The sequence below is a fragment of the Agelaius tricolor genome, unplaced genomic scaffold, assembly GCF_023055355.1.
Source record: "Agelaius tricolor isolate 1412-34295 unplaced genomic scaffold, bAgeTri1.0.p SCAF_12, whole genome shotgun sequence".
Taxonomy (NCBI): Eukaryota; Metazoa; Chordata; class Aves; order Passeriformes; family Icteridae; genus Agelaius; species Agelaius tricolor.
Genome location: NW_027269272.1, coordinates 22,903,372 through 22,926,129, shown reverse-complemented (window position 1 = coordinate 22,926,129; position 22,758 = coordinate 22,903,372). Strand labels below are relative to the sequence as shown.

The window sequence follows — 22,758 nt, the reverse complement described above, 5'->3', positions numbered from 1 at the left end:
GCTGGTGAGGGTGCCAAAGCCCCCGAGGCCTCCATGAGTGAGAGGTCAGCTAACAGTGCAGGGTGTCTCCTCCTTTCCTCTTGGCCAAGTGAGGGATCTTCATTTTGATTTTACATCCATGCTGCTCCAGAGCTGCTCAGAGCAAGGCAGCTCAGGGTGGGAGGGAGCTCAGCACTCCCATCCTCCCAGGGTGTTTAATATTCACCTTGCCTGTTCCTGGGACCCACCAGCTCCAGCAGCTGGAAGGACAGCACTCGTGTGGAAGTAATCAGATTGCAGGCAATGTGCTGGGGGATATTGAGGAATAATTTTGGCATCATGGGATTTGAATTGATCCTAAGCCAGCCATGCAGTGAGTTTTATACTCTGCTATCTAATTACAGGCAGTACGGACAGTGATGCCTTTTGTTGAAGCTGCCTAATGCTTTCCATTACCAGACCCTGGGTTTCAGTTGTTTGAAAATGAATTATGTTAATCTGGGCTGAAATCTGCCAAGGAAGCTCTGCCTCAGCTTCAGTTTGTGCTTGGAGATTTTATTTGGGGATTTTTTTGAGTGTCCACCTGAGGTATTTTAGATTTCCAAGAAAGGCTTAGGAAAAGTATATTGCCTATTCTCTTTTTTGTTTTGTTTTGTTTTGTTTGTTTTGGTTTTTGTTGTTGTTGTGTTGTTTTCATGAACTGTTTCACTGAGTGCTGTGGTACCTCAGTGATACAGAAGTGAGGACCTGACATTTGGCATTTCTTTGTGACAGAGGTGTAACCTTCCTTCCTGAATACCCCATCCCTGGAAGTGTTCAAGGCCAGGTTGGATGAAAGGAGCAACCTGATCATGACAGGGCATCCCTGTTCATGACAGGGATCTTGGAAATTTATGATCTTTAGGGCCCCTTCCAACCCAAACCATTCTGATTCACTGCAAATTCATCCAAAGTTTGCAAACTTAAAAAAAGCCAACCAAACCCTCCAAAAATCTTATGCTGCATATGGTCTGTAGCAGATGTACACAACTCAACATCTGAATTTTGCCTTAATTCTGTCAGTACTAAACATGCCTCTTTCTGGAGCTGTTGGAGCTCAGCACAATCTTGACTGAAGTGGCTCCTTGTGGTAAAAAAAGAGACCACACTGGTTTGAAAAGTAAATAACTACAGAAAAATTTGCTCAGCCAGAGGCACTGATAACAGGGGTTTGACATTTCGTGGTGTGTGAGCACTTGAATTTGCAGATATCCTCTTTTTTTAAAGCTAAAGCTTCATTTTGTGGACAATAATCCATTAAAGTCACTTGAAAGAAAGCTACTGGGAACCCTATAGAACATTAGAGCCAATCATTTTCCTTTTCTCCTGGGCAGTTTTGGTGGCTGTTGACTTCTAGTCTGGAAGAAAAGTCTCCAGTTTCATGTGTTCCTTACTCTGCATGCAAAAAGGGATTTTAAAGACTGCAAACAAATAAATCCTCCTCTTGCAGAAGAAAGACACTAAGAGGAAAATTTTGAACCAGGAGGAAATCTATTAATTTAAACCTTTGGATTAAGTTATCTCTTTTCCCTCATTGTGAAGAAGGAAAAGACCCAGGGATATTTGTACATTGAGTTGTGGAACTCCATGAAATAGCTTCAGTATACCACTTTTTTCCTAAATATTCAGAAAAATATTTTGAAAATCAGGATTGTCCCACCAGGAAGCTAAACAACATTTGTGTCTACCCAGTAGAATAGTTAAAATTTTCTTCTCCACAAATTTCTGCATTCTTACCAGAATTTTCACAGAAACACCCTATTGTCTTTTTGGTAAGTGTAACAAGAGCTTTGCACACATACTCCAAAAACCTCCCACAAACCACTGGTAACCAGTCAGGGGCTCTGGTGATGAGCTGGTTTTTCCTTTGGCTTGGTTGTGCTATAGTTCTGGTCTGTATTGTGGAAATATTTAGTTCTGCTCCCAAAACCCGAGCCAGAGCTCTGTAGATGTGCTGAACTTTTCACTTGGCAACCAAGCTTCATTTGCAGAACAAACTTTTAGCTGTGATGGGATTGAGCTCCTGCTCTTTCTTGTGGTTTCAACATGGATGGGGTCCAAGTGATGACAAGAACGAGCAGTGTAGAAAAGAAGTCCAGGGAGAAATGGTGTCTGAGAACCAGGCTGGGAAGCTGGAAGCCTTTCTCAAATGGGGAGAAAAGGGCTGAGAATGGGTCAGAGACTGTCAACCAAGTTCACCTCCAAGATCAAGGTGGTTTCACACCTCCATCTGTCCCCAGGGACTTGCTCTCCCACAGCACTGCATCGTGTTCACTGACACCCTGAAAGGCAGAGAAGTTTGGGTGAAAATTCACTGTTCAGCTGTGAAACCTGGAAGATGTCACATTCAGCGAGTGCTGGACACTCTCCTGGATCAGGGATCCAGGCTTTTTTTGCCTCTCCAGTGCATGCCAGAGGTGCTGCAGGGATGAGAGGCTCTGACAGGAGCCCCTGCAATGCAGAACAAAAGCCGTGCAAGGAGGCGATCCAGCTCCATCAACCACTCTGTATTACTTTGGGTGATATCTGAAGAAAACAGGGTAGCAGAACTGTCTGTTCTCCACCATCCAAAGCTGTCCAAATCTCCAGTGCAGTGGAGACTGCAGGAATTTTATCACTGCCATTTTTCACGGGCAGCAGCACTGAAAGGAGAGCGTTTGCTTACCAGATGACTGCGTTAAGTTTTCACCTGGGAGCCAGCTGCTTAACCAAACCCATTGAAAATATCACCCCTCTCTGACCAAAGAATGAGAGTCTGGCTGAGCAGAGGCACCCAGCTGTGAAAAATGAACACTGAAAACAATGAAGTTGTCAGTTCTCTGACCAGGATGCAAATAAATACCAGCTCTGTCAGGCTGGCAGTTCTGCTGGACCATTAGTTTAGCACAAAGACGTTCTGCAGAGCAGGGGATGACAGCTGATCCATCACCCCCAGTGATCCAGCCCCTCCATAGAAACCTCTTCAGAATGGGCTGTGATACATATTTTTAACCCACATTATTAGGTTAGGCTTTCATAAGACACATTATCTCTAAACTGCAGAGTGTTGCAGAGCAGTTTCAGTTTATGTGACCTTAATTTGCAGATTTTTTTTAAATGCCTTTTGCAGTTTATATGTTGGCTGCTATTGTAGACTTAGCAGTGCTGAGTTAACAGTAGAACTTGATGATCTTAAAGGTCTTTTCAAACCTAAATGATTCTATTATTGTTTCTAGAGTCAGACATGGTTAATATATGGGGTTTTATATATAAATATATATTTCCAGGAATGGTGAAGTCACCATTCCTTGAAGTGTTCAAAAAGCAAGTAGACACAGCACTTTGTGATTTGGTTTAAGGATGATTATGGTATTTGGCCAAAGGTTGGACTGACGATCTTGAATATCTTTCCAACCTTAATATTCCATGGTTTTATATGGACTTAGGCACCCTTATGAAGTGAAAAGTGGCACTGGAGCACAGCTCCAACCTGATTTCCCTAGCACTGCGTTGTGCTCTGCACTTCCTTGGACACTTCCTGATGGGGTTTTATGGAATTCTGTCATTGCAGCCTGCCAGGAGAACAGCTATGGGCAGGGCTGCAGGAGCACTTGTCAGTGTCACAACGGAGCTCTCTGTCACCACGAAACCGGGACATGCCTCTGTAGCCCGGGCTGGAAAGGAGCCACCTGCCAAGAAGGTACAGTTGGAAATTCAAACCCCTGACTCTGGATTTTAGGGGGGAAAAATAAAACCTGTGTTTGGGGAAAGTCCACTGGTATTTTAGCTCTCAGCTCGTTGCCCTGTGTTGTGGTTGGGTTTGGATCTGCGGTGACGTGAATTGGTCCATTAAATTAATCCATGGCACTGTGTTGTAGGATCCCAGAGTGCACAGGGCAGAGGGGTGAAACAGCCATAAACTGGAAAGAGAGCTGATTTGGAAGGCTGATGAAGGGAGAAAAGGTCCATAAAACTCCCAATTATGATGCTGAAATGAAGCTCTGTTTCTTTTCTCTGGGCTGCTTTGCTGTCCCATGCACCAGACTGATCCTCAGCATTACCTTGTGCTGTTCCAGACAGAGCCTAAATCCAGAACATGTGAAAGGCATTGAGCCTTCCAGCCTTGGCAATCAGAGCCATACATGAGGCTTAAGCACAAGCCCAGCTCCACAGAGTCTTAAGAGGAGGCTGGCAAAGAAAGGCTGCACTGTGGCTTGCACTGCACATCCTAATCCGTGCATCCCAGGCAGTAGGAAAAGTCTGTCCATCCCCATTGCAGAAGCTTCTTATTCTGTGCCTTCCCCACAAGGTCCCTGGGGTGGCAGCAGTACCATGGAGTTGGGAATGCTGCTGTGAGTGCTCCTGGGTGAGCAGGGATTTGGAGTCAGCACCTCCACTCAGACTCTGCCCTTCAGCATCCCAAGAGGATTGCTAGGGAAAGGGGATGAAAGCTGGCAGGGGTAGAGTAATATTTAAATTTAGCACATTCCCCTTTTAAAACTTGATATGAAGAGACCTTTTCATGAAGGATTTAAAAACTGGGAAGACACCAAACTGTTCTTGATGACATGTACCTAAATTTTTGTTTTGTCTGGAGGCCACAAATACAAAACCAAAATGAAAGTTACAAAAGCTGTTTCAAACTCAGCTTTTCTCTTCAAATACACGTATGGAGATTTCTTTTCTCTTTGAAGTGAGGAGGTAGAACAATTATGTGAGGCTTGAGGTGCCATCCTCTGGTTCCTGTGCTTTTCCAAAGTCAGATCTTGTCCCTGTTTCTGTCTTAAAGAGGTGTCACTCTAGCACATGGCAGAGCTGTGTGATGTTTTTCCAGAAAATTAGGTTCTATCCATAGAAGCTGGTTGTAATAGGAATTCATAGACTTCCCTAATTAAAATTAGGTAAATGGTGAAATGTCATCAGCCAGCTGTGGGCAGCAGGATCAGTTAGAGAAGGAGCTGTGATTTTAGGAGGACTGTACAAAGAAATTCTGAGAACAGGGAAATCAAGAACTGCACTCCCCAGTGTTGAGCAAGCTGGAAGGAACAAAAAAATGAGTTTTGTAGGTACAAACAGAAAGTCTCAAGGTTATTTGGTGAGTCACTAATTCACTTCATCACCTACTTTGTTCCGAGACCAGCTTTACAATGATCAGAGCAATTCCTTACTGGTTGTGTCCCCATTTCTGCTTGGTTGTACCTCCCACAGCACCTTCCAGAAGGGCTGTAAGGTGGGAGAGGTGGTGTTGAACCTGTGTCCTTCTCCTGCACCTCCTGATGGAAGGTTTTCCCTGTCTCCCCTTGCAGCCTGTCCCCCAGGGTGGTACGGAGCAAACTGCCTGCAGCGCTGCCTGTGCCACGGCCAGGCCACCTGTGACCCTGGGAGCGGCGAGTGCCAGTGTCCCCAGGGCTGGACAGGGACAGCCTGTGAGCTGGGTGAGTGCCAGTGTCCCCAGGGCTGGACAGGGACAGCCTGTGAGCTGGGTGAGTGCCACCACCCCCCACAGCCCTCCAGCACCTCGGTTCAGTCACTCTGGAAAGAAGTTCAGTTGTGCTGAGGTCTGGTTTGAGATGAGCCGGAGGAAAAAGGATGGAAAACAGCAGGTGGGGAGAAGTTAAAAAAAAAAAGGGGTTATTTATTCAGAAATGAGAAGGCTGAGGGGAGATGTGATATTGGAACTTGAACATATCCATGGTGCTGGAAACTTGCTAGGCAGAGGAGAGGATTAATCTGTTCTTTGTCCCTTGGGAACAGGGAAGACAGGTAATGAGCTCCATTTAAGGAGAAAGAAAGAAAGGAAAGAAAGGAAAGAAAGGAAAGAAAGAAAGAAAGAAAGAAAGAAAGAAAGAAAGAGAAAGAAAGAAAGAAAGAAATCCTTTAAGAGGAAAATAGTGTATTTCTAGAGAATTTTGCCAAAGGAGGCTCCAAAATTTCCTTCACTGAAGGTTTTTAGGCCCAGTTTAGGCGGCTCATCATATTGCAGAGGCATGAGGGAGTTCCTGCTGGGGTTGCTCCAGGCTGGCCCCCCATCATCCTCTCCCTCCTGTTTCAGAGTGTGGGGATGGGCAGTTTGGAGAGGGCTGTGAGCAGAACTGCAGCTGCCACCACGGGGTGTGTGACCAGCCCTCAGGGAAGTGCCTCTGCCATGCTGGCTGGACCGGGGACCGCTGCGATGTTGGTAAGGGCAGCTCCTTCTGCAAATCCTTCATTTGAACCATCAGCCATTTCTGCCAGTTTTCTATTTTTTATCTTAAATTTCCAGTATTCTGCAGGCCAGTCAGGATTTATGCCCTCTCACCCCATCTCAGACCATTGTTTTCTTTTTTCTCTGAGGCTTCTCAGCTTCCCAGGAGAAAAATCCTGGGCAAAGGGATTTTTCCAGAAAATATGAGTGCCACAGGTAACCTTGACAAACTCCTGAGGCTGCTGATAAGAATAACTAGAAGCAGCCTGGCTGCTGCACGCTGTGGCCTGAACCTGGCAGATCAATGCCACAGCAGGTAGAACATTGCTGTCTCTGCTTGCCCCCAGGCTGCCGCCCGGGGTTTTTCGGGGAGCGCTGCGAGGAGCGGTGCGACTGCGCCCACAGCAGGTCCTGCCACCCCCAGACTGGAGCCTGCCACTGCGAGAGGGGGTGGCGAGGGAGGCACTGTGACAAACGTGAGTGATGAGGGGACAGCTCAGCTCGGGGTGCAGGTCCCCCCAAACCCAGAGCTCTCAGCTGTGGCTGGGTATTTTCACACCCTCGTTCCACGCGGTGGGGCTGGAGGTGCTTGCAGGGGTGGGTGCACGGAGGGGGTGGCTGTGGAGTTTTTGTGGGTTTCTTGGTAAGGTTGGGAGGCATTAAATGTGTGAGATGGTATTTCTTCTTTGGATTTAGATGTTTGTTATTTTTTTATTTACATTATAGTTTTACAAACCATGAGTTTTATGGTATTTTATTTTACAAATTAAAAATGGACGTGTATTTTTTTTAGTGAAGTTTTTTAAGGGTAAACTGTCTAATTAAGAAATGATACTTTATTTTTTTAGTAAGTTTTTTTAAGGATAAACTGTCTCATTAAGAAATTATGCTTAAATTATTTCTTTTAACTTAATAACTACTTGTTGTTTGTAATGTGCACTTTTTTATCTAATTACATAATACCACCCAAACCCATGAAGAAGAAGGTGAAGAAGGAGGACTAGCTTCTGCCCTAAAACCTCTATCTTGCTTTATATTTATTACTATACATTGTTAATTTAGGTCCACCAACGAGGGGAAAGAATTATGTATTTGACTCTATCTTATTGGATAGCTAATTTATTACTTTATTATACTATATTATATTAAATAATATTATACTGTACTATACTCAAGAATACAAAACAGATACTTGCTGAATGCTAAAAAGATAATAATAATGAAAACTCATTACTCTTTCCAGAGTCCCGACACAACTTGGCCCTAATTGGCCAATGAGTTAAAACAACTCACACCAGAGTCCAATCAGGCAATCACCTTGGGTAAAACAATCTCCAAACACATTCCACACGAGCAAAACACAGGAGAGGCAAATCAGATAAGAATAGTTTTCCTTTTCTTTGAGGCTTCTGTCTGCCTTTCAGTTTCCCAAGAGAAAAACCCTGAGCAAAAAGAATGTAAATACCACAACTATATTCTAAATATATAAGTTTTATATAAAGATGTCGCTATAGAGAGCGACACAGTGCAAAGCACCAAGACTCCATCAGAAAGGTGTATAAGAGAGATTTATTATAGTTGCTTTTATAATTTTTCAAGATATTTACATTTACTTAACAGATACATTCACTGCCCATTGGTCATAAGAAAGAAACAAAGTTCTCAATAGGTGAACAGGGAGCCACACCATTCTGTGAGCCAGCTAAAGTCCATATCTTTTAACTTTCTTCCATCACGTTGTCATGGGGATAGCCTTGGTGTCTTCCTCAAGAGAGATACAGGGCTTTCCTTATCTTCAGGAAGCCATCGCTGGCTCACAAGAACAGCACAAAATGCCTTTCCTTCATATAGATATATATATATAAGTATATATTCTATATATACTGTATTCTAAATATATTTGATACTCTATATTACTGTATTCTAAAACTTTATCTCTTAAGGTTTCCACCCTGTGATATCACACACTTCTGTTCAAATTACACACTCACAATCCCAGCTCCGTCATTCCATTTTGGAAGCCTTCCCCACAGCCTCAGGTCAAATGCAAAGCGTTCCCTTGGCAGTCAGGGCAGAAAGTGTGAGATCCTCAGTGAGCAGGGTTGCAGCAGGTGGGTTTGTCCCCTCTGCTGGCCCTGACGGGGTTGGTGTCCCCTGCAGCCTGCCTGCCGGGCCGGTACGGCATGGGGTGCGCACGGCGCTGCCGCTGCCCCGCGGGACGGCCCTGCCACCACCTGACGGGCGCCTGCGGATGTCCCCCAGGAGCCACGGGCCACGGCTGCCACAAGGGTGAGTTCCTTGGCACAGCACAACTGCTTCCCTTGTCAGCTCCTTCATAATCTGTTTATTGAATCAGAATGTGGTGGTGTGGTGCCTGAAGAGGGAGGAGACAGCAACGTGACGGGAGGGGAGATGGCCAAGAGTGCTTGTCCCTTGCGCAGGTGGTTTGGCCAGCTCTGAGCTCTGTTTGGGCTGCTGGGGCTTGCCCTGCAGCTGTTGGGCTGGCAGGGAGCAGCCAGGGCCTGAACTGGCCCCAAATAGGCTGAGGATGTGCCAGTGGAGCCCTGCCATGCCCACAGCCAGTAAAGCAGCATCTCAGCTGTCCCTGTCCTAGGCTATCTATTCCTGCTCTCAGAGCTCATGGAAAGGACATTTTCTGCTTTCTTAGCATGGAGTTTGGTCCCCCAAAGCTGAATGTAAAAGCAGGCTCCTGTTTTGACCCCAGCTGCCGCACCCTGATTTTGTTCCTTCCTACAAAACTTTGCCTGAGCCCTGTTTTAGCCGGAGAGCCAGCAGTAAATAAGAATTGAAAGGACTGACATTGGTGTCCATTATCCTCCACCAGAGGACTCTAAATGCTGACCCACAACCAGGGCAGCTTAATGGAAATGAGATGTAAGAATTAAATGTGGAAGGTCCAAAACCTGCAGGCAATGTGGCTGTCAGCAGGCAGAATTAAACCTGTTGATATTTTAGCAGCTTTGCAAGTTTAAACTCTCTGCAAAAGGTAGAATGTCTTTATCCACATGCCTGGTCCCTTGGGAGTTATACTGTTATTTTAGTCAATTTCACCTGACATTTCCCTATGATTTTTTTTCTAGTGACAAGAAAATTGTATCTGGCCCTTGACAGTTGGGCACAAATTGACTGAACAAAACAAAATCAAGCATTCAAGTAACCCCCAAGTAAATATAATAAATCCAAAGTCCCGGAGGAGAGCGTCATTCCGTAGGCAGTGATTTTATTTAATAAATTTCAGCCCGCTCTTTGTTTGAGCACTATATTTACCAAGACAAATTTAATTTATTGGTTTGCATTTCTTCTTCCCAAAGCTTGTCCAGCGGGCACGTATGGGCAGGACTGTCAGGGAGTGTGCCAGTGCTCTGCTGAGAATCAGGAATGTCACCCTGTCACCGGCCACTGCTCCTGCAGCCCGGGCTACCATGGAGCCCACTGCCACCTCCGTGAGTATTTTGGGGGGTTTCTGCCTTTCTGACAGAGAATTGAGTCTTGCAGGAGCATCTGCTGGAGCTTTGGGTTCATCTGTGTCAGTACAGTGGTGACTGAGAGAAGTAGAGGCTAACTATAATATAAAAGTTACAGTATTACAAATAAATTATAGTATAGGAAGTAAGCATAGGCTGTGTTAATTTACACTAAAGAAAAGTAGTTGTATTATTGCAAGGAATTAATTTTAATTTTTTTTAATGAAAAAAAATTCTAAAAAAAATAATGAATAATGTTAGTTCAAAAACATAATTAATTCAATCCTTCAAATTAATTTTTAAGCCCACCAGATTTACCAGCTAAATTCTTCCCAATCTCATGCCATGCTAAAGAATGTAAAGATCATTCTCTGCATTGCATGTCTCAGCTACACCTGGATTTTGTGCAGCTCTCTCATTTCCAAATACCAAGTCCAAAATACTTCCCGAAATCTCTGCGTGCTCAAGTAAGGACAAATGGTTATGAGAAAACAACAAGCTGAAATTGGCAATAAATCCAAGTGATTCATAAAGTCCTTTCAGTTACAGAGCCTTCTGAGGAACAATCAAATTAAACCAACTGTTTCTCTGGATTGAAAAATGGTGACTAGTGTAGAGGACAAAATGCCAATTGGCCCAATGCTCCATCATAAAAAATATTCCCAGATCCACATGGCTCATGCTGGTATTTTAGGACATCTGTAAAGTTGTTTTTGGTGGAATGTGGCAACTGATAAGAAACACATACCAAAGCAGCCAATAAAGGAGACAGTTAATTACCTTTTTATTTACAACTTTAATTTTGGTTTTACTCCACGGCTTGTAGTAGTCTCATTTAGAGGAGAAAAAAAGGGAAAAAAAAGATAAAGCTGTTGTCTTTCTTGCTCAATTTTTCTCTCTTTGGTGAGTGCTGATTTCCCTTTCTTGGGAATCCAGCACAGCTCTGTTTGGCTTAATTACCTTTGGGGTGACAAAAGCCAGCTGTCACATGCACAGCTCTAGTAAGGGTTAAACCACTGTTTTTATTCCTTGAGCAGAAATAGGGGAAAGACTCGATTTAGAGATGGGCCTTTGTATTGCCAGCACGTCATCACAAGTTATTCTTTAAAATATAGATTATAAATAAAATACAAAGGATTGATTCTGTCCTCCTCTGTGCATCAGTTTTTGCTGTAAGTGAGATCGAAACCTGGCCTTCAACACTGGGGCTGGAGCCATCTGAATCCATTATACATTAGATTATAATAAATGTTGTAGTAAAGTAGTAGTGGAGATCAACTATTTAACAGGATCATTTTAAAAGACTTAATCATGGTCAGCCTATTACCTTTATGTAGCAATTTCTCAGTAGTCATTACCTGTGTGTGTAGCACTAAATCTCTCATTACAGTAAACATCCTCAAACTTACTTAGATACTTCAGGTTTTATTTCAGAATTTTAAAATTTAATGCTTAAACAATTACACTGAAGTTCTGATAGAAAAGATATAAAAAGACTCATTGCAAAATAAAATGAATTTTGTTGCATTCAGGGGGGATTTTTTTTCCATGGATTTCTGTGTAGCTGGGATTAAGCCTAAAGCATATGAGATTTGAGATTTCATGGTGTTTTGTACTCTGAAAAATGTGCAGCGAATTCTTAAACACGGGTTTGCTAGATATTTATTGGAGAAATAATGAAATTATGGAAGATCACAGAAAAATACTCATCTATGTTGGTGTTGTGCCTGTTGTCCCCTGTGCCACTCATAGACAGACACAAAAATAAGTTAATTGTGGGTTATTTTAAGTTCAGGTCAGTGGAGGGAGAGATTGTGGGCCTGATTCTGAAGTGCCTGACTGGAAACCAAGGATGGCTGGTGTGACTTTGGTGGGAATACTCCAAGCTCCTGCTGTCCTCCCTGCAGGGAAAGCTGGGGCTGCTCCAGGGTGAAGAAGCTCTCGATGGAATATTAAACCAGCACAGGGAGCCGCTCCCAAACGGGCTCTGGTCCAGTCAACATGTGGTTGGATGCTGCTGGAAACAGTTTCTGGCAACTGTTGCTGTATTTATGAAAAAAAGGTTCAAGAAAGTATCTATAAAAGGTGTAGCTGGCTGGGAAGTCAAATTTCCAGGAGCCAAGAGCAACGGGGCTTTCATGTTCACAAATTTTGGAGTGAGGAGCTGAAAAAGTCTCTTGGCATGGTGCAGAGGAAGCAGACAAACTAGCAATAAGGTTCCCATCACTTGTCCATAATTTGGTGGATGGGCAGATCTACATGTTAAAAGGAGTAAAAAGCAATAAGTGGTGGTGAAATTATTTTTTAAAAAAAAAGCATGGTATGTTTCTGTGACATTGACTGGGCTGGGAGTACCCAGAGCCAGAAAGATCTCACCAGCTTCACCCTCAAGCTGAAAGTGACAGGATGTGTCAGAAGGGATTATTTGACAATGTGATTTAATAGCATTGGTCAGAAAACCTCAGTGTGTGCAATTGCTATGGAAAGATTTAGGAGCTCTTGGTCATGACAAACCCACTCAAAGCAGAAGGAAAATCAGGAAATGAGGTGGAAATCTGGCTGCCACTCTTTTGTTCGCAGAAAAAACATAAGTTAGAAGCACGGGAAACTGTTAAATTAGAAAATGTCTTTATGAGATAACTGGTGGTGCAAGAATAGCCCTCTTTGCAAAGGCAGAGCCTACTGAAATGGTGGGACATGGTGCAAATTGCCCTCGTTACCTGCCTCAAAATTCTTCTGCAAAGTACTAACAGATGAGGTGGCCTTGTTATTGAGCATGTGCACAGTGCAGCAGCTGAACATGCCCTGCATGTGCTGCTCCTTCTCGAGCCAAAATACAGGAAATACTGCAAGGACAGAGAATTTGGGAAGGAGGGAATTACTGCATCCTGTTCATGGAGCAGCTCCTGCTAGCCTTGAGCTAAGGAATAGCTCTGAAAGCTTTGCCAGGGAGAAGCAGCATCTTTTGGATCTGGGAGCAGAATTTTTTAAAAAAAGGAGAAAATCCAAATGATGGCCAAAAGGAAGAAAAGAGAAACTCACATAGAGTAATTAAATAATTGAATCTGGATGAGTCCTTAACTTCAAGTCCTGGTGGGAATGAAGGGGGCGTTGCAGGGCTCACTCCTTGATGCCAGGGCTTGCACATGAAACAGATTTTGCGTCCTGGCAGATGGAAGCACTGATGACAGAGCATTCATTGAGCAGAATCTGTGTTTGGGAAGGGCTGGGGAGAGTATCTGCACGTTATAAAAGCGTGTATCTGCTTAGTCCTGATGATCTGCTATCCTGGTTTGAGCAGAAGCCAATGTTCAGTTTTATTTTAAAAGGCACCTCTTCAAAGCTTCTCCATAAGCTCTGCCTCACTATTGAATAGTTCAGAAAAGCCAGAGATTTCTCCAGCCACTCAGGCCCTGCTTTCGTGTCTTTAGGAAAGACAGAATACATGAAGTTATTTATGCACAGATTGCAAGGGATCTGTTGCTTGGAGACGTGAGCAAATATATTTTCAACCAGGTTTCTAAAGTAGCCACAGACTTTCCTTCTGCCAGGGAAGAGAAAGAAGGGGTGAGCAAAGAAATGGCATTTGGAGGTAGTAGCACAAGTGGAACTGTTGGATGAAGATCATGCTGCTTGAGCACCAGCTACTCCTTCTTCTACCACATAGGAAAATTAGGAGAATAATTTCTGGAGTTCAGAGGTGGCTGAAGATTCACTGGAGGTTCACTGGTGCCTGTGCCCAGCTCTTCCCCTCAGTTCCAGCCTCCATCACTAAAGATCATCCAGAAGATGTAAACTAAGCGTGGAAAATGCATTTACATCTTCCTGATCTTTTGTTCAATTCTCCTTGAATTACTTTAGCTGTTCAAAAAGTAACCAGAAATCCTCACTACCCCTGGAAAACCTCTCCACAGACAGTTTGTTGCCATGTAACACTGGCTCAGCGATCCATCCAGGTGTGTGATTCTTGTGGTTCTTTACAAAATATGGCTGCTTTTTTTTTTCCTCAGAGAATTTTCTGGCTTTGCATTTAAATAATGTTCCTCAAGTATCTGTCTTCTGAGGAGGTGTCTTCTGAAATTCTGTGCACATTTTCATGGTCTTCCATCCACAAGGTTGGAAGGGAACTTAAAGCCCATCCAGTTCCAGGATGCCCTGCCATGGGCAGGGGCACCTTCCATTATCTCAGGTTGCCCTGTTCAACCTGGCCTTGGACATTTCCAGGGATGGGGAATCCACAACCTCTCAGGGCAGCCACTAACAATGCCAGCTCCAGTTTGCAGGGAAGGAGTAGATTATAGAGGAAACAAACTTTCTCCAACTTACACATTTTAAGAAGACATGACCTACCCCATATCCATGAAACAGCTGCTAAAGGAGGCAGAAATGGCTCACAGCTTCTCACTGACTTGGACAAACCAGGTGGCTGCTGCCCAAAGGAAGAGGGAGAATTACCCATCTCTCCTGTGTAGGAGGGAAAGAGGGAATACATTCATTTGGAACAGAAATCCCAAGAGGAAAACCTCTGTAGAATGGGGCTTGCTTTTCTTGCTACTGTCACATAAGGGGAATGGGAGAGCACAGAGCCAGGAGCAGCAGTACTCAGGCCAGCTCTCCAGGATTTGACAGTGCAATCAGAGCTGTCCCAAGGGCACTTTGTCCAAGGGAGCCACCTTCTCCTCAATGCCTACTACTGGCCCTCTGGAAGTGAATAACATTAGAAAATGAAAATCAAACTTTGATTGAAAGCAGCAAAGTGCATAAGACACGAAATGCAACAGGCCCAGTAGCAACCTAACCTAATTGCTGGGTATTTTTTTCTTTTAAAACAGAGTGTCCAGAAGGTACTTATGGTTCAAACTGCCAAAATCTCTGTAAATGCATGAACGGAGGCCGCTGTGACCCCGCGTCAGGAACTTGTGCTTGTGCTCCCGGTTTCATCGGAGCCAACTGCACCAAAAGTAAGCCAACATTCATGTTCTGCTTCTGTCAAAACACAGCAAAGAGAATCATTTGCATAAGAGCTTGTCTGAAGAAAAACAGACAGATCCCAGCTACCTCTTCCTTGAATTGTAAATCAGGATTCCAGCTTTGTAAAAAAATCTCTTGCAAAATATTTTCCCTCACTCCTGCATGCATAGAAGCAAGGACACTTACCCCAGGATTGCAACTTGCTTGCCCAAGTTTATTTCTAGAACCAGCTCAGCATGAATTGCTCAAGTTCCTTCTTCCTGTCCAAAATTTCGAGGTTGAGAAATTATCTCAATATTTTGCTTCACACTATGGTGCCATTAGTTTCAATAAATGGGAAAAAGATCAAGTTTTGTCATGGCAAAACTGGTAAAGACTCCATGGCAACCCTACTGTTGCTTCTCTGTTTCACAGCTAAATGCTGTGGCTGAATTTCTGTGCTGCTTCCAAAGCTCTGGTCTCTGTGAAGTTCTCTTCAGCTTCTTCACAGAGAGGCAATGTTTGAATGCTTGGCTGCCCATAGCTTTGCACTTCATTGCTGGGCAGCATCAGTATTAAGGAAGAAAAGATGTTTTAAGCTGGAAGGATGAGCAGCTGATATTTCTGTAATTCACTCTTCAGATAGGAAAGACAGTAAATATTCCTTGTGAAATCGTGGGTTATATTTATAATCACAAGTTTATTATTAATTATTATAATCACAAGTTATTTATAATCATGGATTATATTTATAATCACAAGTAGTCTCAGAAGGTAAAGCAGTCGTGTCTTTGGGTGGGTTCTGGCTTCATGGTTGATGATTTGAAGTGCATTAGAGGGAATAAAAACAAAGCCAGCTCTTCCCCTAAGATTGTAGCTATGTTAAAAATGAAAACTGCCATTGGATGCTGTGGGTGTTTAACAAATCCTGTGTTCCCTCAGCCTGCCCTGAGAGCTGGTATGGGAAGGACTGTGCCCAGCCCTGTGCCTGTGGCAAAGGCCAGTGTGACCCACGGACCGGCGAGTGCACCTGTGCCCCCGGCCACACGGGACCTGCCTGTCAGCAAGGTAACAAAGCAGGACCAGGTCACCTCCCACTGGGTGACACACTCAAAGTACCCAGCAAATAAACCCAGTGCCAGGCATTGTTCAGAGCCAGGGCCTTTGCTGATAAGGCTGCAGTTTGGGGCGCTCAGCCTCTGTCCCTCCCTGCTCCATCACCCAGCCTAATCCTGCCCACACCTCCCTGCCACCCTCTGGGGCACTGGGTTCTCCAGGAAGCTGAGGGGCTATGTCAGGACAGAGTGTTTGGGTGAAACTGATAATAATAACCACGGAAACTAATAATAATAATCATGGAAACTAATAATAATTATGGTGATGTCCCACCACCCTAGGGAGACCCTAATCACTTGGGATATATGTGTTTGTATTTATTCCCTGTCACCTTCATCCTTTCCTTGGGGTGCTAATTTTTGGGTTTTTTCAAACTTTGTTAATTCTCTGTAGTGTGTCCCCAGGGACAATACGGCCCCAGCTGCCATGGGAGGTGTACCTGTCAGAATGGTGGCATCTGTGACCACGTGGATGGCAACTGCACCTGTGGGATCGGCTGGACAGGAAGATCCTGTGAGGAAGGTGATTGCCTGCTGCCATGGCAGTGGATTTGGACACTCAAACTGGGGACACTGGGTTTGCAGTGTCCCCAGACACCCACAGACAAGGACAGTTTCAGAACTGCCCCTAATTAGAGCTTCAGGTCTTTTTTCAAGGATAGTTTTCCTCCTGAGTCCTGCTCATGAATTCCCTTGCACACTCCTTATTTCTTCTTCGCTCTGTTATATCTTCTCCAGTCCAACTTTTGTGTTCTTTTGTGTATGGGAATGTTGGGTTTTGACTTCTTCCCTGTGATCCTCAGGGCAGGAGAAGCCTGTGTCTTCCACCTCACTGGTTCTGTTCTCTTTCATTTGACTCTGGACTGGAGTTGAGCTTCCCATGTGTAGACTTCTCAGACGTTCTAACATCTGTCCAAAGCAATTGAGATTGTCCTGCTCTCTCACCCTTATTCTCCATGACACCTGTCCCTTGTGCAAGACAAAGCACACTAACAAAGCTCATTTCCTACTCCAGAATCTCTCCTGTCAGCCCTATCTTCCCACAACTGTCCTGTTCATCTCCCAGAAACCATTCTGCATTTCTGTGTTCCTATTTTTCTCTGTAGGTAAGAGATATCTGTATAGTTATGGACTTGAATGTTCAGGAAACAAGTTTACTGGTATGAAATACAACTGAATAGTTCTAAGTACACATTCAAGACAAATGTCATCAGTAAATCATAACTGCCATGGTTGAAACTCCTCAACACCTTCCCAGATTCTCATTTACAGCACTTCTGTCCCTGACACCTCAAATATTCACCTCAAACTCCATATGTATCTATACCAAGAGCTGGTTGTTACAGGGGAGTGTCCCTATATAAAAGTGTCATCTAGAAATAACACTTTTTAGCAGCATTCTGAGATGCAATTGTTCCACTCTGCATCAGAGGAGACTCAGAGCCCTGCTGTGCATCTCTGTGCAGAGGAGGAGCAGGGAGGACAGGAAAGATGCAGCTGCTCACAGTGTGAGTGCTCTGAGGATTCAGTGGGCAATGAATGCTCTCTGGGCACAGGCTCTAAAACATTTACAGTTAACCAATGTCTGGGTGACCTAGCAAAGGCCACCTGTGGTCATCTCCATTTGCCTGTTCCTGTAGTCACCCATGGGCTGAGTTGGGGCTGCCAAGGCTCAGCAGGGTGGTGCAGGTGTCTCCACATGGAGTAGTGGATTGTGGGTGTATCTCATAGATAAAACTTCTCTGGAGTGGAGCACAGGAGGCAGACAGGCACACACTGTATAGGGAACTGTGTGTTGTATCACTAGAAAGAGCTTCACTATTTATCCTTTGACAGAGGGAGTGAAATTATTGGAAAATTGAGTCTTGATCTCCACAGCAGTGTGGGTTTGAGTGTGTTGTGACTGGAAATCAAAGACAGCTAATCAGGCATCCTTTTAATAGAGCTTAGAGATGATGTTCCTGGAAGATCCTGTCTGGCATTTGCAGGGTTCTCAATCTGATTATTTGGACGGCCACGCTCGTTTAAGTTCGTCTGCCCAGATTCAAATTATCCCAGCAGTGGGAAGTTAACTTATTCAGAGATGATGCTGAGGTTAATTATATTGGCATAGTCCCTTCTGCATGACTTGGCTTTCAGTAATTTGAGACGTGTTTAGTTCTGTAAAAGCAGATAGCTCATTATACATGGACAGACTGTTGCTATGTGTGAAAAAGATCCTCCTGGTTTTATTAGGAATTTGAATAGTGTGAACTCCAATGATAACACAGAGGAGGAAAAGCTTCATGTTTTCTTTCACACTTTTTAAGTGCCTAAAAGAAAATATTGCCGTAGATAAAGAAAGAAAAAAGAAAATCTAATTTATGCTATTCACTACAAGGCTTTACAACACATGGTGTGGGTTCAGCATCAAGTCTGTGAAGAGACAAATTGAAAAAGGCAGACTGTTAAAAGTGAGGAAATTGCTGTTCAAACATCTATATAACATGAAAGATTTCTCACCAAAGTATGTAAATGCATCATGGTTGTGCAGAAATCCTGTGTCTTCATAACAAATATTCATTGTCTGCAAATTATTCTCTGGGTATCATCTCTTGGCAATGCAATCTATCACACACGAGCTTTTCTGGGTGAGGGCAGTGATTGTTTGTTTTTGTCTGTTTTTCTGTCCATGTCCTGCCAGCAGAGTGCCTCCCAGGAAAGTATGGGGCTGGCTGCTCCCTGGACTGCCTGTGCCAGCACAATGGCACCTGTGACAGGTTCACAGGGTGCTGCAGCTGCCCCGAGGGCTTCTACGGCCACTCCTGTGAGCACAGTAAGTGGAGGCACTTGGGGTAATTGTCACAGGTTTGGGGTTCAGAGGAGTCAAGAAACACCTCACTGGTTCAGTTAAAGTTTTGGGGATGTCCCAGATCATCCAGCTCCTTCCAGATCTTGCATGTCTCTGATGCTGGGTGGTACAAGTTTAAAAGCCCGTGGCATTATTAGAGTTAAGGATAAATATCATTTTTTGTTGGCTGCCAGGGAATGTCACAGAGAATACAGAGGATTTTAATGGTGTGTATGATTTCTCCATGAACCTTCTTCATTTTAATTTTTCAGGGTGCCCCCTTGGATTTTATGGGCTGGGCTGTCTTCAGGCCTGTGCCTGTAAAAATGGAGCGAGCTGTGATGCAGTGACAGGACAGTGCCTTTGTCCTTTGGGCTATCATGGTGTCCACTGTGAAAAAGGTACTGGTACACCTCTGATGGGAAAGAAAAAATAAAAAGGAAAAGAAAACAAACAACCAGAAAAAAACAAACACCAAAAAAAACCCCAAAAGCAGAACTCAAAAAAAACTCATATAATTACTGAAATACTTGTTGAGAGCCACTTCTTCCATATTTTGAGCTTAATGAATATCCTGAAACACTGAATTTGGGACAGATTTCCTGTTCTACAGCTGGGTGTTCCCATTCCCTTATAAATTAACTAATCTGGTTCCAATTAATACAGTGAAAGTCCTGGTCTCCGTGATGTCTTGCAGCAATGAGTTCCACATGCCATTTATTAAAAATAAGTCCCTTTTACTGATTCTAAATTTGCTTCTAAAACTCCAAATAAGATTATTAAATAGGTGCACGTCAAACCTGTTGAGTGTTAGGGAGGGATCTTCAAGAGAGTTCTAATTAAAAATAAAAATAAGTGTCAGCTACATTTCTGGGACAGATTTACAGATACCTTTGAGAAGTTAGATTAGACAACCCCAACAGAAGAAAAGGTCACGTAAATCACATGCCCATTCCAGTATGTTTGATTTCTTCATTAAGCTTGGCATTTACACTGATTTCTTTTATGAGCTTTCCCCTGAGACATCCTGGGAAAACTCTGGGTTTATTGTGCATCTTGCCACTCAGACATGCATCTAAAGGGTTCTCTTGCTGTCAGGCTGTGCCAGGGGCTGGTTTGGTGAGGGATGCCAGCATCAGTGTGACTGTGGAGATGCTCCTTGTGATCCAGAGACTGGGAAGTGCCTTTGCCCACCTGGGAAGACTGGAGACAAGTGTGACATTGGTAAGGGCAATATTTGTAAGGGCTGGACTGTGTATTGTTAAACCACCCTGACCTGTTGGTTTCAGAATAACTGTAAAAGGACATTTGCTGGTGTTCAAGAACACATTGTTTGTAGAAAATTGCTCTTTGTGGTTATCAACACCTTTATCAGCAGAATTGTACCTCTTGATTTAATCAATATTTAAATTGATATCCTGATAGGAAAACTGTTCATGGGTCAGCTGTAAAATGTCATTTGCCTTGAGTTTTAGAGAACACAGGAAGAATAGACCAAGAAATTTTGCAAATGTAGTGCGGAAGACTCCAGAGGGTGCAGCTGGTCACCAGGGGCTCCAGTTGCAGCATGCTTTGTCACAGTGGCATTTGTGACCCTTTCCAGACCAATGCAGAAGTATGTCCAGCTCTGGATTTGCTTCTCCTGGAAGCAGGATGGAATCCCCACAGATGAGGGTGTGGAGCTGCAGCAGCCCAGGAACTTTTAACCCAAATGTAATTCCCTCCTTTGCAGCACAGGCTGCACTTGGGCTGTGTGTTGGCCCACAGGAGCAGAATTCTTCTGTAACAAGGATATAAAAATAGGTGAGAAATTTTTCCTGTAGGTAAAACCAGCCCCACTGCTGTACCCTGGTGGGGTTGGGTGCAGGGTTGAGAGGCAGCAGTGGCAGAGTCCTGAGCCAGTCTCTGGTCACAGCTGTGGCTCTGATCAGAGCCCAGGGCCAGGTTGGACAGGGCTTGGAGCAACCTGGTCTGGTGAAAAGTGTCCCATGCCTGTGGTTGGAACCACATGTGTTTAAAGGTCCCTTCTAAGCCAAGCTGTTCTAGGATTCAGTGACTATGATGGAGCAGTTTTAGGGTAATCACTGGAGTGAAAGGAATTGCAGTGGTTTAACTGAGTGTCAGAAAACATTTGTGATCCCAATGCTGTGACAAACAAGATAAAAGGAGTGAACATCCATGTGCTGCTGTGGAGCTTCACCAGGAACCAAAATCCTCCTGAGCTCCTGGAGCAGAGGGGGAAAATTATTTCTCCTTTTGTTCTAGGATGGGGCCGAAATAGATTTAAGCAGGCTGTTATTAATACAAATTGCTGTGAGCTTAAGCATTAGTGCAACTTGCAGAACTGAAATGGAAAATCATTTGATTCCCTCTGGGCAGTGTCCTGTGGTCAGGAAATGAATCTCTCAGTCTGCAGCACTGCTCCAGTGGGAGCATGAGCCACCCTCAGTGCCCACACAGCACTGGCTGTCCCTGGGCCTTTCCAGTAAAACTTTAGGCAGAAGTGGAACGCAAGGGGGAAGTTCAGCACCAAAAATGGGAATTGAGGTTTTCTTCCTCACAAACTCTGCGAGTCATTTTTATTTTTCTTAAATCAGCTAGGGTAGCCCCCATCCATGAAAAGCTGTTATGGGGTAGGTTTTATTTGCATTTTTATTTTCAATTAGGCTCAGTTCATCTGTGATATAACTGTGAGCAGCTGTGACTGTGCAGCAGCCATAAAGATAAAAGGCCTGATTTTAATTTGAACTCTGGTAAAGCACCCATTAAACAGGCAAAATGTTAATTAAAAAAAAAAAAAGAGAGAGAGAGAGAATATAACAGACTTTTATGGGCGTTCTTTTTCTGTAGTAAATTAACATTGCAGACTTTCAAACAGATGTCTTAAATACACATTGTTATTAACATGAAAATGTGGTATTACATAAATTAAAATCAGGTCCAGAGGTGTTTGGGGAGACCTTTTCTCATAACATTTCCTAATTGAAAAGGCCAAGCTCGGAGCGCACGGGCGAGTTCTCCCACGTGCTGGGGCTGCAGCTGATGCAGGGCTCAGCAAGACTTTATTTACCTGAGGGTGCTCGTGGGAGAAGGCAAATTCCCTGGTTCCAGGGTTTTTCAGAGAGGTGAGGGAGAGAGGGCCATTGTTTGCTGTGTGTTTCACACCCTGCCTTGTGACCCTGCTGCTCACTTTCCTTTCCTGCCTGTCCTCTGATGCTTAAAAAATTGCAGTGAGGATTTACTAGCCTAGGTATGAAATGTATTTGCATTTGTAAGTCAGGGGGTTTTTTGTGAGTTTAATTTGCCAGGATGCAGCAGAATTGTGCAAGACAGGAGTATCTATAAAATGGATTAATTCTCAGTGTCACATTCTGTGAGGGAAGGCTCTTGCCCAGCACGTACTGACAGCCCAGCTTAGCAGGAGAGACAGGGGCAGGAGATAGTGTGGATCCAGGATGCTGACAGCAACTTTCCTGAGCAGATCCCAAGATGTTCTCTGTTGGGCTGTCAACCCCTGTTTTTTACACCAGCAATGATTTCCATTCTGGGAACTCTTCAGGACAGCTGGGCTGCAGCTTGGGCAGAGCGTGTGGCAGACAAAACTCGACGACTGCCGCGCTTTCCCAAATGTCAGGTTTGAATGTGAACAGATGTGGGTGTCTGAGCAGCTTCCTGATCCCACAGAAGGGGGAGGCTGCCAGCAGTGTTCCCCCTGTCCCAAACCCTCCTGTCCTTGCAGGGTGCAGGCCAGACAGGTACGGCCCCGGCTGTTCCCTGCGGTGCCAGTGTGCCGGCAGATCCCGCTGCCATCCCCACAACGGGAGCTGCGCCTGCCCCGGCGCCTGGAGGGGCCCAACCTGCACAGAAGGTAACCAGCCTGGGGGTGCAGCCTTCCCTGGGGGGGTAAAACACCTCTGGCCCCTGCTGGTGGTCGGTGTGGATGGGAGGGTCAACCCGTTGGATTGTTTGGATAATTTCTCTTCTTAATGAAGCAGAGTGCGGAGGGAAAGTTTCCTCTCAGTTGCGGTGTAATCACAATTCCTCCTTTAGTTTAGGAAAAACTTTGGGAACCTTCTGATTTGGAGGTGTTTTATAGTTTTTCCTGCTCTCTGCCTCTGTGAAGAGGCTGGTGTAACTCCCTCCTCTACCTTCTTTTCAAGGCTACCATTGATTGAATTATTTAAGTGTAAATTGTAT

The 22,758-nt window shown here is 44.3% G+C and overlaps 1 protein-coding gene across 9 annotated transcripts in view; it reads left to right on the top strand.

The window, feature by feature from the left end:
- The window catches only part of LOC139595129 (multiple epidermal growth factor-like domains protein 6), a 189,986-nt gene that overhangs the window by 162,430 nt on the left and 4,798 nt on the right, over positions 1-22,758 (top strand). For 7 of the 9 annotated variants that reach the window (XM_071438113.1, XM_071438112.1, XM_071438114.1 and 4 more), the window contains 13 exons: positions 3,569-3,697; positions 5,304-5,432; positions 6,050-6,175; positions 6,529-6,657; positions 8,342-8,470; positions 9,514-9,645; positions 14,499-14,627; positions 15,559-15,684; positions 16,126-16,254; positions 18,418-18,546; positions 18,834-18,962; positions 19,660-19,785; positions 22,301-22,429. In XM_071438113.1, coding sequence (XP_071294214.1) covers positions 3,569-3,697; positions 5,304-5,432; positions 6,050-6,175; positions 6,529-6,657; positions 8,342-8,470; positions 9,514-9,645; positions 14,499-14,627; positions 15,559-15,684; positions 16,126-16,254; positions 18,418-18,546; positions 18,834-18,962; positions 19,660-19,785; positions 22,301-22,429 — 1,671 coding nt within the window. Of the gene's footprint in view, positions 1-3,568; positions 3,698-5,303; positions 5,433-6,049; positions 6,176-6,528; positions 6,658-8,341; positions 8,471-9,513; positions 9,646-14,498; positions 14,628-15,558; positions 15,685-16,125; positions 16,255-18,417; positions 18,547-18,833; positions 18,963-19,659; positions 19,786-20,293; positions 21,362-22,300; positions 22,430-22,758 lie in introns of those variants that run through there. The other 2 variants (XM_071438116.1, XR_011680865.1) reach the window with 2 other exon arrangements.